Source organism: Microtus ochrogaster, unplaced genomic scaffold (assembly GCF_000317375.1).
Source record: "Microtus ochrogaster isolate Prairie Vole_2 unplaced genomic scaffold, MicOch1.0 UNK38, whole genome shotgun sequence".
Taxonomy (NCBI): domain Eukaryota; kingdom Metazoa; phylum Chordata; class Mammalia; order Rodentia; family Cricetidae; genus Microtus; species Microtus ochrogaster.
Window position 1 is genome coordinate 2,753,492 of NW_004949136.1, and position 13,432 is coordinate 2,766,923.

General features: G+C 52.0%; 1 protein-coding gene across 2 annotated transcripts; it reads right to left on the reverse strand.

Annotated features, from left to right (window-relative positions):
• Positions 1-200: 200 nt before the first annotated feature.
• Positions 201-12,907, reverse strand: Gabrd (gamma-aminobutyric acid type A receptor delta subunit). 2 transcript variants are annotated; one of them, XM_026790002.1, is made up of 10 exons: positions 12,776-12,907; positions 6,382-6,399; positions 5,633-5,745; positions 5,257-5,324; positions 4,944-5,164; positions 2,994-3,076; positions 2,344-2,481; positions 1,649-1,804; positions 1,195-1,406; positions 201-913 (listed from the first exon to the last, which is right to left on the reverse strand). In XM_026790002.1, the coding sequence occupies exons 1-10, from the start codon at positions 12,841-12,843 to the stop codon at positions 623-625; spliced, it is 1,368 nt and encodes a 455-aa protein (XP_026645803.1). In that variant the 5' UTR covers positions 12,844-12,907; the 3' UTR covers positions 201-622. The 2 variants fall into 2 exon arrangements, with proteins under 2 accessions (XP_026645803.1, XP_005368718.1); XM_005368661.2 differs by lacking the exon at positions 6,382-6,399.
• Between the last annotated feature and the right edge of the window lie 525 nt (positions 12,908-13,432).

Consider the following 13,432-nt stretch of genomic DNA (forward strand, 5'->3'; position numbering starts at 1 on the left):
CTCCTTTCCAAACCCCCTCCTCCAGTGTAATCCTCTATTAGCCCCCTTTTGGGGGGACCCCGACCCCATTGCTTCCCCTGTATAGAGTATAAGTTTACCCTAGATTTTATGGGTCTCCCTAGGCTGCCCCTGCCCTTATCCTTCTTGTTTAGTACTGTGGCAGAGAAGCGAACAACAGGGAAACACAGACAGTAGCCAGCTGCCGGGTCAGGGCTTTATTTCATGCTGGGACCAAAGAGGCCTCGTAATGTCCTTCTCCCCCAGTTCACCACGAGAGTCGTCCTCCACCCCCACTCTCCTCTCTGATCCTGATCCCACAGAGCAAAAGCCTAGAAATCAGGAACATTCTGAGTCTAAAAATTCACAGCTCCCAAGAGCCCAGCAATGCCAGGCCCAGCTTCAGGGTCAGGTCAGCTATGACCCTCTATGCAAAACCCATCCTGCTCCACCGGCAAGAAGTGCTGGACGGTCTTTAGGACAAAGCTCAGGAAACTGCGGCTTCCTCACCGTCCCACTTTGAGACCCACAAAGAAGGCTGTTCCTCCAGAAGTTTCTGGGAGCCACCACCCCCAGCAGGGGGGCGCGTTAAAGTGGCTGGTGTACCGTGTACTGCGTACCCCTGTCACATGGTATATGCCGCCCAGTAGATGATGTTGACAGCCGCGAAAGCTGCAGGAAACACAGCTCGGGCATAGATGTCAATGGTGTCTGCGTCGATGGGTTTGAGTCTGGAACGGATACCTCCTGGGCCCGCTGGGCGGGACGCCCCCTCTTTCTTCGCCTCCACTTCCACAGACCTATAGGAGCCCATGAGGTTCCCAGGGACACGGCCCTGACGACGGGAGATGGCCAACTCCTGGCTGACCCCAGCAGCCGAGAGGGAGAAGAGGACAATGGCGTTCCGCACATCCATCTGCAGAGGGTAGGGAGAGGAGGACACCTGGCTGACCAGGGCTCTTGTACAGTGACCTGTTCAGGTCAATAGAAGTACTCCTGTCTGTACTTAGCAAGTGGCACTCAGTCATATCGCAGACTGTGCTAAGGAGCCAGTCCCCGGGAGCAGGGACTCACGGGCCAGAAGCGACCTTCATGAGCTGGCCAGCAGAAGGCCAGCACTTTCTGTTGCCCTGTGCCCAGCAGGGGTCCTTCTTGACTTGATCCTGAACCCTGAGACTAGCCCACCCAGCTTCTCACCTCTTTCCTTGGCTTTGTGACCTTGACCTTGGCCTTTCGTTTCTTCCTGTAGTCCGCGTTGAAGTGGGCAAAGGCGTACTCCACCAGGGCAGCAAACACAAACACGTAGCAGATCCAGAAATACACATCCAGGGCCTTGATAGCTGAAGCCCGCGGCAGGGAGGAGCGGGCACTCACCATGAGCGTGGTCATAGTCAGCACAGTGGTGATGCCTGGCGGGTACGGGTGGCCATTGCGGGAGCCCTGCCATCTCTTTCCCACCCTAGCCAGCAGTGTCTGGGTCCCAGCAGGAGGGGAGGGAGTTCTTCAGCCTTCCAACTCCCACCCTAGGCTCCTGAGACCAACCCTGCACAGGGCACACAGAACGAGGTGTGGAGACCAGGAGATCAGTTCGTAGCTGGCAGGGTGGCCCAGGCCTTGCATAGCCCTTCCATCAGAGAGACAAGCCTCATACCTAGAGACACCCTGGCAGGCACCGCCGCCTGGCTAATCCAGAAGGAGACCCAGGACATGGCAACCAGGAGGACAGAGGGCATGTAAGACTGGATGATGTAGACACCCCGGTTCCTCCGAAGCTGGAAGTGCAAGCTGAGCCTCGGGAACTGGCCAGCTGTGGAGACAACCCACTGTCAGATGAGTTCTCCCCACAACCACTCCATCTACCCCAGAGGCAGCTCAGATAGAAGACCATAGAAAATCCACCTTCCATTCCTTGCCTTAGGCCTGTCCACAAAGACGTTGGGTCATTCAGACAAAGAAGAGAAGGGTTCAAGTTGGTTGAATTGGTTCTGAACAACCTGTCCAGCTAATGGCAGGGTAACCACCTCCGCCCCCCTATCTCTAAGCCTTCTGCCCCACTCTGTGCGTAAAAGCACACACAGAAAGGAAAGGTGGCCAAGGAAGGGGCTTGGTCCTAAAGATAACAGCCTACAACACCCGTTCTCATGTACTGGGAAGAAATAACCCAGAAACCTGGCTCTATGGGATGGCAGTGTGTTCCCACTCCATTCGAGCCCAGCCAGCGGCACCCAGTTAATGCCTAACACAGCAGTTTTTCCAGCTGCATCCTCAGCCCTCAGAACAGGCTGGCAGCTCAGTTATAAAGCACAAGGCACCTTCAGGCAGCTCACGGGAATGCCCCCACGTTACCCGACTTGAAGTTCATCAACTCCGTGGTGAAGCGGTAACTGGTGATGGTGAACTGGGCCAGCTGTAGCCTGTCCAGTCCATGGATCTGCTCCTGGTTTTCTGACCAGTAATAGACAATGTCCTCAGAAGAGTAACCATCTGTAAGAGAGCCCACCGTCGGGCAGCCTCAGAGGGCATGCCCCATCGATATGAGCCTGAGGGGTGGGGCTGACCAGGTGACAACAACAGAGACCTCATCCAAGCAGATTCAGTCGGGGGGAGTGTCCTTGGCTCTGGCACGACATTCTACATCTCTGAGATGGCTGATGGGGCCAGAGGTGCCAGCAAAATCGGGGCCATCCTTGATGGAGGATGCCCAGAGGCCCAAGTCTGTTGGGTTGAGATAGCCTGGTTGCCACAGCCAGATTTTCCAGGCTCTTCTTCACCCGTGCCGGTTAAGTTCCCTTAGGCCTTCCAGCCTACACATCTCCTATACAGGCTACTTCCCTATAGGGAACCCTGTCCTAGAAGCTTCCCTGACCTCCGCTCCAGGTCAGCCTGGCCCTGGTCCTGGGATGCACAGCCTCACAGTCCTGATGGTCCTGCCCCACTGGAGGAGCCAGCACACCCAATCAGAAAGGAGCCTACCCCACCTCGGTGAGGGCACTCACAGCTCTCCAGCTCCAGCACGCACTCCTGCTCATCCATGGGGTACTTGGCGAGGTCCATATCGCAGGCCACTGTGGAGGTGATGCTGTAGAAGCAGAGTGGGCTGGTGAGGTCATGGTGTCCCTGCCCCCAGACAGCAGATAATCCCCCTGCACCAACACAGAGGAGCCACCTGCTCATCGGGACCTGTTTAGCATGCTCTGGCATCTGGGCAAAAACCGAAAACTAGGGTAGTCTTAATAGACATTTGTAACTGCCAAGAAATGGATTTCACTTATTCTATTCTCCTTAAAATGCTTGAGTGTTCGTCCAAGTTGCAGGTTTATGAGGCAAGAATCCGCCTCAGCTCCCCCAGTACAGCCTAAGGGACAGCTGATAATTATGGGGGCCGGGGGTAGGGGACAGGCTCGCTGTTGCCAAATGAACTGATTTTCCAGGAGAGACCAACATTTAGATTCTTATGTAAAATCTCTTGATTCTTTTTATTTTGTTTTGTTTTGTTTTTGTTTGTTTTTGTCTTTTGAGACAGGGCTTCTCTATATAACAGCCCTGACTGTCTTAGAACTTGTTTTGTAGACCAGGCTGGCCTTGAACTCACAGAGATCTGCCTGCCTCTGCCTCCCAAGTGCATGCATTAAAAGCATGTGCTACCACACTCAAAAAAAAATCTCTTGATTTTTTTTTATGGTAATGGTAACTTCATTGTTCCAAGGCGCCTGTTTGAAAACAGGCGTTCAAATGTGTGCACATGTACATATATGTCACAAGAGCCCAGACAATGTGCTCCTACCGTGCAATGCGATACCGTTTAGCCCCAACATGTTACAACACAGATGGACCTTGAAAACGCACTACTGAAAGAAGTCAGACATAAGAGACCGCACAGTGTGTGAATCCACTGCCATGAAATAGCCACTGAAGGCAGACGTGTGAGGACAGAAGCAGGGCGGGTGGTGGCTAAAGTCTTCAGGCTGCGTAAGTGTGAGGCACAGCTATAATCTCAGCACACGGGAGGTGATGGCCGGAGAACTAAGAGTTCAAGGCCAGCCTTGGTTATACAGTAATTAGTTCAAAGTCAGTCTGAGTTACCTGAGGCCACATCTCAAAAACCAAGCGACTGATACAATGGCTCAGCAGGTAAAGGTTCTTCCACTGTGGTCAAAGTGGGTTTGATCCCTGGGAGCCACAGGCACTGACTCCTGTAAGTCTTCCTTTGACCTTCACTGATGTGGGATTCCCCTCCGTTATGAATATGTTTTATTACCATTGGTAAATAAAGAAGCTGCTTTGGCCTGTGGCAGGGCAGAATATAGTTAGGCAGGGAAACTAAACTGAATTCCAGGGGGAGAGGTGGAGTCAGGCAGACACCATGTGGCTGTCCAAGAAGCAAGATGTAAGGTGACAAACCACAAGTCTCGTGGTAAAAGATAAAATAATAGAAATGAATTAATTTAAGATGTAAGAGCTAGCTAGAAATATGCCTAAGCTATTGAACAAACAGTGTTGTCATTAATATGGTTTTCGTGTGATTATTCGAATCTGGGTGGCCGGGAAGTGAAAGTACAGTCTCCATTTTCATACACATGCCATAAACACATGCAAACATGCATGCACAAACCCGAAGTGTGATTGCTTGATGGATAAGCATCTTGGCGCCCCAGACAGCGGTGCCCCCTTTGGGGTGATTGAATGTCACAGAGGCAGTTAAGGGTTAGATTTCAGAGGCCAACTGTGCTAAAATATTCCCTTTAAAGCAGTGAATATATATTATACAGATTTAACGTAATTTGAAAAACAGAAACATCTGTCTAACTCCTGTAACATCTGGAGCTAATGCCAGCTAAGCAGCCTCTGAGGGTACAATGAGCATCCGTCTCTGCCGTTCATGTCTCTGTGACCTGGGAGATTGAGGGTCTGTGCCTGAGCAGAAGGGGGAGGCAGGCCCCGCTCACCGGATGCTGTATAAGATCACACCGTCAGGCTGCAGGCGGATAAGCTTGTTCTCCACAGTCACATCATGGAACCAGGCAGACTTGGCATTCACAATGAAGGTGTCAGGAAGCCAGAGCTTGTCCACAAAGCGGCTGTCCAGACCTAGGGTCTCGTTGGTATGGTTGTAGGAGAGCCTGCTGTCCCGCCAGCTCTGGTGCAGGAACACTGTCATGGTGTATTCCTGTAGAGAAGGAGGGACAACACTGTCACAGTCATCCCTTGTTGTCCTCCTGGTGGCACAAGAACCAGGGAGCAGTATCATCCGGCACCTACCATGTTTGCCTCTGAGATGTGGTCAATGCTGGCTACCTCTAGGGCAAGGGCCACGTTCACAGGGGGACCTGTAAGAAGCAGAGGCCTGCTAAAGTTTTAGTAGAAACCACAGCCCGGCACCCCAGCTGCCCTCTAAGGCTAGCCCAAACAGACAGGACAGAGGAAGAATCAAGAGCTTTTCCCGGAACTTGGAGTTGGTACACATTTGCCACAATGCCTGGGGAGATTCCTCTTCCATCTGGGACTGCTGGGGCTTGAAATCCAATGACCCCTGGAGATGCCAAACCAGGACCCAGCAGAACCCGCACCCACAGCAAATCCAGGGTTGGAGCTGTTCCTGTTTGCCTATGACCCTGCCCCCATCAGCTGCCCGTACCTCCAATGCCTGGCCGGAAGTTCCGGGCATAGCCCTCCATTAGGCCGTCCAGGTTAGGGAGCCAGGATATCTCCAGGTTGGAGCCCACATAGTCTCCAATATCGTTCATTGCTCTGGGAACACAAAGCCAACTGGTTACAGCAGACAGAGCACCGGGGCCTGGGGGTGGAGCATAGTCCTGGGTATCTACGACAAGGAAAAACAGGTGCCAGCCCCTTTGGGCCTTTTAGGCAAGATGCAGGACAATGCAGAGGTCCTCCACACTTCTGTCACCTTCCAGCATTAGGGACCTTCTTGTCTCCTGTGCCCACCTCAGGCTACAGGTAAAGCTCCCAGACTTCCTTAGAGTCACCCTAGTCCCCTTCCTGCACATGTTCATGGAAGAAAATCAAAGTCTTAGCAAGCCATTGCCCGTGTTCCAATCCCTAGAGCTTGTCCCCAAAGCGAAGGACCCCAGCCCAACAAGAACACATGGCCTTCCTGTCAGCAAAGTTTCCTGGATATGACTTGAGAGAAAGGAGTGTGAGAGGTACCCAGAAACTCGGGTGGGGCGTTATCCTCTCGGGAGAGTCTCTCTTCCCCCGCTCCCAGGTGACCATGATATCTAGGGCTCAGCCTGACCCTGAAGCAGTTGGGGACAGGTGAACACAGCAGCCTGCGCTGGCCTTGCTGTTCCCAGCAGAGCTACCAGGTAGGATAGAAAGGCAGGGAAAATCTTGGGGACACGAGAAGGAGAGGAGCCCACTCACTCTGGAATCCAAGTGAAGCTTCTCGGCAGCAGAAAAGCAAGAATTCCGCACAATTAACAACTTCTTAAGGTCTTTTTTCTTCCCAGGAGTAAATTTCCAGATTCTAGGAATCTCACCAGAAACTCCATTTACAGGAGAATAAATACCTAAATATCCTTTGTATAATTCCAGTGCCTTCTGGTTTTTGCCTTATCAGATTATAATCCAAGGTGTTGCCTGAGCCACCCTTCAATCTCACTTGCCAAGAGGGAAAAAGGAAAAGATAAAAGGTTTCTTAGCAACCTTTTGAGATGCAACTTGAAAGTCACCCCCCCCCCAAAAAAAAAGTATTTATGGCTAATACCAAGATAACTAATTGAGACTCTAGTTGACATGACTGTCTGTTTTACTTTCCCTTGCTTGCTTCTGGAACACATGTGTACACTAATCACGGCCTTCTTTCTGAGTGATTTCCCTTCTCTTAGTTCTCATGTTTATATTAAAATATCGATAATAAAATCTGGCCTTGTAATTCCAATACTTTGGAGGCAGAGGCAGAGATAGGCAGCTGCCTATGAGTTCAGAAAGTCGAACCTGGTTTGTCCAGCGAGTCCCAAGCCAGCCAGAGCTATAGAATGAGATCCTGTCTCTGAAAAGATAGATACCATCTCCATCTCTGCTTGATACACTGGCTAGTACTGAAATTTTCCTGTGATGAAGTCACAAATACCAGTTTGGCCTGAGTTGTGGTCCCTAAAAGTGTGGGGAACTCCTCAGGCCGCTGAGGTAGCCGTGTGGACTTCCCTCCAATGGATTCAAAACTATGAGGTAAACATCAGGACCCACCCTGCCACCAGCAGACACAGCAAGAGCACGGAGCCCTAAGCAGCCTCTCCGTTCTTTCTTGTGCTTGCTGGAACCGAGTTCCCAGTCGTCATTTCCACCCCTCAGTGTGGCACGTTATCTGAGAATAAGGTCTTTGTGAGTGTAACTGGGATTAAGGCCACCTTGGAGCACCGCAGGCCTCTTAGTAGAAAACAGATGGCAGAGATGGGAAGGCAGGTGAGGACAAGGGAGAGGCTGGCGGTGCCTCCACAAGATGAGGAGTGCTGAGTGCAGCTGACCGCCACTAGAAGCGGGAGGGAAGCCCAGGGCAACCGTCCTCACAGACATTCCAGAGAGTCTGGGGTTTCTGGCCTTCAGAAGTACAAAAGAAAAATTTCCCTTTTTTGTTTGCATAATGTGTTGTGGCAACCTAAGACACTAATGCATGCTAAACTCCTGCCCCCAGGGAAATGGTCTGCAATTAAGGGGAGGACTCTCCTAAAAAAGAGGGGAACAATACTGGGTAGGCGAGGAGTTAGACCTGAGCTAACTGAGGAAAATGCAGCTGCATCTTGGTAACTGTGTCTGCTATTGGTCAGAGCATCCCTTTGTGGGCCAACACCCTTGGAGCTTCCAAGAGGTTGTTCCCTGTATACCAGAAACCAAAGCACCAGGACATCCTCCCACGCTAACAAAGTCTGCATCCTCAAGAGACCCTATGTCATCGTGATATCTCTTGCATTGTGATGCTGACACATCCTTTTTGTGTGAGGCATGAAAATAAATATCAGAAAGGAAGATCCTGTCCACCATGATTTGGGAGGGAAAAAGTATTGTCTTACCCCCATGAAAATACCACCCACTGCATAAATATTCATAAAAACGTCTTTAAAATCCACAACCCAGATCCACTGAGTTTCTCTCTGCCTTTGCGCAGCCCACTCCAGTCTCTTTTTGAGTACTTGCTTTGCTAAAAAAGCTTCTACTTAAATTGTCTATATCTCTTGACAGAATTCCTTCCTTCTAGAAGACAAGAATCAACAGATCTCCTTAACAGCCTCTCAGTAAACCTCTTGTTACTCTGACCATCCTATTCCGGGGACAAGAGAGTAACTTTGGATATGGCTTCCAGGTCCTCGGTCTGGGATGTGGAGGAAGTCTGAGCCAGCCCTACCTGGTATGCCAGAAATGAGACCTTTTACCAGGTCACCCCGTAAGACCACTGCAATAGTCCCCTGAGCCCTCTTGGGGACTGAATGCCTGGCTGTCCTCTGTGCATTGCCTGCTTCTCTATATGAGCATCTCTCAGTAACCTGACACATACGTAGTAAGGTACGCTGGTGCCCCACCGGGATCCTGTCTGTGCCTTCGCTTTACCAACTGAGCCATTTCTCCAGACCATCAAGTAATCCCTCTCTAAGGCTGAGCCACAGCCCAGGTTAGGGAGAGGGCTGGCCTCGCGAGAAGAGATGACGGGAATAGTGCTGATCATTCTGCAGGCTCTCTTTTGCCCAGGCTGGAGGCTATACAGAGGAACAGTCTCTTGAAGAAAATGACGGCAGGACAGAGAAGGTTCTGGATTGTGAACAGGACGTGACCAGTGGCCGTAATAAGGAAGAAGTAGATATGGAAGGGCCTTGGAGACAGGGAAAGCCTCAATCTGGAGTCAGGGCAGGGATTCTGAACAGCAGGTCTCATAGTTAAAATTCACATTTTTTTTGTTTGTTTGTTTGGGTTTTTTTTGGTTTTTTGTTTGTTTGTTTTGTTTTGTTTTGTTTTGTTTTTTTTGGTTTTTCGAGACAGGGTTTCTCTGTGGCTTTGGAGCCTGTCCTGGAACTCGCTTCTGTAGACCAGGCTGGCCTCAGACTCATAGAGATCCACCTGCCTCTGCCTCCTGAGTGCTGGGATTAAAGGCGTGCACCACCACCGCCCCGCTAAAATTTACATTTTAAACACATGGTTCTGTCAGGTTTGGTGGCACAGGGCTGTGATCTCAGAGATGGAGGTAGGAGGATCAGGAATTTAAGGCCAGCCTCAGATGTATAGTGAGTTCAAGGCCAGACTGGGCTACGTGAGACAAGTTTCTAAGAACCAAAATGGAGGGGGACAAGCAAACAAATAATAACACCAGCAGACTCTAGGCAGTCCTGCTAGAACTGACGTAGCCTGGGGTGCCAGGCAGAGCTGTGCCTTTCCCTGCACATGGTAAGACTGTGCTCCTGTGACTTTATTTACTCTCAGGTAGGAGCCCTAAAGTCTTAAATTGGGGAGGCACAAGTAGCAGATGGTCCAAGCCTCCACTCTCCGTCCCGTAGTTCTTTTATCTTATATCCTGGGCTTTGAAGAGGTTGGCCAGGTATCAAAATCTTCCAAATCTCTGATCTACCAGGTACTACCACTTTAGCCCATCACTACGGGCTAGACAAGGTATCTGGATCTATTGTTTATTCCAAACAGAAAGAGATTGCTCCCCAGCAGTCCCCGAGAGGGATAGATGGAGCTGGGGAGGAGACAATGCAGCTACAGGGTGTGAAACGGTTAAATTAAGCCCAGTCTCTCGCAAAGTACAATTAGGCATGCAAATGGAAGTCATCCTGAAGGCCAGATGTGAAGGGACTCAAAACGGGCTTTATTTTTGGACTACCCAGCTGTCATCCAGCCAGTGTGAAATGAGGCCATCAGGAGACACCGTCCTTCCTGGCCCTGTCTCAGGGCAATGGCACACGTGTGCGTGTATCTCCTCTGTCCTTATCCTAGGTCTGCTGGGAACTTAAAAGCAATTCTTCAGGAAGATCGTCTTGAATTGGCAGAGCCAAAACAGTAAACCAAGTTCTTGGGAGTGAGAAAGGAGGAGACGATACCCACTCCAGTGTCTCCCTGCTGGGAGAATGGCTGCCATCTTTCTACTGTGAATAAGTACGGAGGACTAGGCTGAGGAAGCATCGGCTACGTGCCAGATTCTGGGGCCTGAAGCCCACAGCTCCTGCAGCTCTGCTGTTATTCGTGGTTTTGCAGAGCAGGCGTGCTAATGGACATATAACAGAACATAACACGGGGTGGAAAGGTCTCCATTCTTACTAGTAAGTTACAGTTATATTGGCAGAGGGCTGCAGGTTCTCCCAGCTCCCTTGGAGACCATTGATACCCTAAGGTTGGAATATTATTTGGATCTAGAGACATTTGGACAGACAGACTCGTAAACACATGTCAGGCTTTGGTTTAGAGATTCAAAGTCTTGGGGGCAGAGCAGGCACAGTGAAAACACACTAGCTGCCCCCTTGAACTACTTCTGGTGTGTTATGGGAACTCTCTCCCACTCTCCCCACTGAGAAACGAACCCACCCTGTGCCTCTGGAGACAGAAAGGGAAAGTGGGTGCAGCTGAACCAGGCAGCGGATGTTCCTCGCTGCAGCATGCATCCACTGCGCACACACAAGCCCACGGATCCCACAGCTCCACTTTTAGAGCAGCATGCGCCTTGCTAGCATCCCAGTTACCAAGGCAAAGAAGAGCATCGCGACCATCACACTGTGAGCGCCAAGGAGATGGAGGTGCCAGCAGCCTGGGAGGGACACCCACACGGGTGTGCAGTTGACAAGCCCAGTGCCCACCCTATATGCAGGTCTTCACACTCTGCACCCAGCCCACAACATAGGACATGTACACTTTTTCCTACCACAGTCTTTCCCACAAAGAAACACTGAGGTCAAGACTGAGGAGAATCTGGAGACGAAGAGAAGAGGGGAAGCGGTGTAAAACTGTCTGAAGAAAAGGCCCTGCACGGTCAGCACCTTGCTAAACCTGAAGGTCACCACAAGGACTGAACTGACAGCTGTGTTTCTGGCTCTTCCCACCCTGAAGGAATCCTTCAGCCCTGACATCCTGCTACACATTGTGTTATTGTCAGGCCAAGCCATGCAGAAGTCTGGACAGAACCTTCCAAGGCTAAACTTTTTAAATGTGACAAGACGGTGCCTCTGCTCAGTCAGAGGATGGCATTTTCCACTTTATGTACGGTGCCATGCCACATAAGGTTAGGATAATGACAAGCCTCAGGCTTGAGCCCCTCAGATTTTCTATCCAAGAAATCAGGTGCACGGCCCCCTACCCAATGCCTCAGAAGCTTCATACAGCCCAGGGTTTAGAATTTCTTTTCATTTCTTTTTTTTAATTTGGGGAAGGGGATGAGCGACACACGCAGATTTGGGGGGTGGTCTAGAGAATTTCCCAGCAAGCAACCTATAAATAGGCCCTGTAAATAGAATAAATAGACACAAAAGGAGCTTCATGTCGGCACAGGACAGGAACCACACTCAGGCTGAAGTGTTGGGGTGTCGGAACCTCTCGAGTTTCAAATTCTTGGCCAGGTGGCCATAGACAAGGCCAGCATCTGACCCCAGAGCCTCAAACATGACAGCCGTAGCTGTCCTTTCTGAAAAGAAGGGAAGTAAAGGCCACAGGGACTCAAAGGAACAAAGCCCTTTCCACAGCTCTGATGGTCAGAGGCTCATGGTCAGTGCCCGTTCTCTGGTTTCCAACCTAGTTCTAGAATTTGTAGCCAGACCTTCTGGACTTGTTCCCTACCTGCCAACAAAGAAATGCAGACACCTGCATGACCTGCTTCCTGGACCTCCATGGCCAAAATACAGCTGGCATGCAGCCATATCTGTTGCCCAACCCTCTCCGTGTCCGTCCATCAGTCGGCCATCAAGTCCAGGGCATGAGGGGGATGTTTTGACCATTTGCTGCCTCTTCATCCAAATAATTTTCACAAAGGCCCCTCACTCATGACTCACGGCAGCTGGCTCTGCCCAAGGTGACCAAGGTGACCAAGGTTGGGTTTTAGGTTCCAGAGAGTGGAGAAAGAAGACAGGGACTGTGGTTTGTTGCTGGTTACTGATAGGAGGCTCCAGCCAAGGCCTCCACTCTCAGAGTCTTCTCTCTCTGGGGAAACCGCAGTCACCCTCCATGGTGGGTATGGGACGGGACTACCTGGGTGCCTTTCACCTGCAGTCAGGATTCCGTCTGTAAACTCTGAAGTGACTCCTGAAAGGAGACCCACAGTCGCCTCTGCCCTGCTGACAGGGTTGGGACAAACCTACCTGAAGTGTCCGTCCAAGTCAGAGGCAATGGGTGGTCATCCCCCCCCCCTCATCTCAAGGATAGACCTGCCCCCTCCCCCAGCCTCAGTTCTCAAATTTTTCCCTTCTTTTTGCCCTCAGCTCATGCTGCCGAGATTCATTCAGTTCAGCACCTGGAAGGGCACCAGCATAGCAGGAACCAGCTCAAGTGAGAAGCGGCCAAGGCCCAGGATCAATTAGAGCTGTCCATATAGCCTGACCTGGAGGCTCCAACCCCTCCCCGCCGAGCAGCGTTCAGCACCGGGGACGACGGACAGCACCCGGGCATCAAGGAGAGGTCGGCGGGGTTCTCAGAACTGGAAGAACAGCACGCACAAAACAGACCTGGGAGGACCTGGGGTGAAGACTAAGGGTCCGGCAACTCCGAACTCTGCCCCACCGACGGCGCCCGCCAAAGGACGAGTCCCTCCCGCCCCACATAGTCCCCGGCCCGCCCGGGAGGCGCTCACCTGGCGCCGTGGTGCGGCTGCGCGCCCAGGAGCAGGAGCGGCAGCAGCAGCCAAACCAACACATCCATGGCCTTGCGGGCTCTGCGCGGGACAGGTCCGTCCAGCCCCGACGCGAGCAAAGTTGCTTCGCCTCTGGCCGCGCGGCGGCACCAGAAGGGCGGGAGCACGAAGGAGAGAGGAGCGGGCGCAAGGGGAGGAGGGATCGCCGAGCCCCCCCCGCCCCCCCCCCCCCCCCGCCCCGCCCCTCCCCGCGCTCCAGTCCCACCCCCGCGTGCGCTCCCCGCCTCACCCTGGAGGCTCCTGCGCGCACCAAAACACCCCGTGGTCGCTCCAATGAGCTCTCTAAGCCTCTCGTGCGCTCCCTGTCCCCTCCATTGCCCGCTAGGAGTCAGGCTCCCCAGACCCTCCGAATGCTACCCTTGCTGTCAACAAACAGGTTCCTCCACGTGTCTGCCAGGAGCACAAGCAATGAGGGGCGCAAGACCTGTACGGACTTCGTTGGACAGGTAGTGCAAAACCTCATCCCTGAGGCGGCGCTTGTTTGGGCGGTTTGTGCCCTGGTTTGCCTAGGCAAGGGGCGTCCCTGAAACCGTCATGTCCTCTATCAGGGAACAGCATCTGCCTCCCCTCCCCGCACCACACACACACACACACACA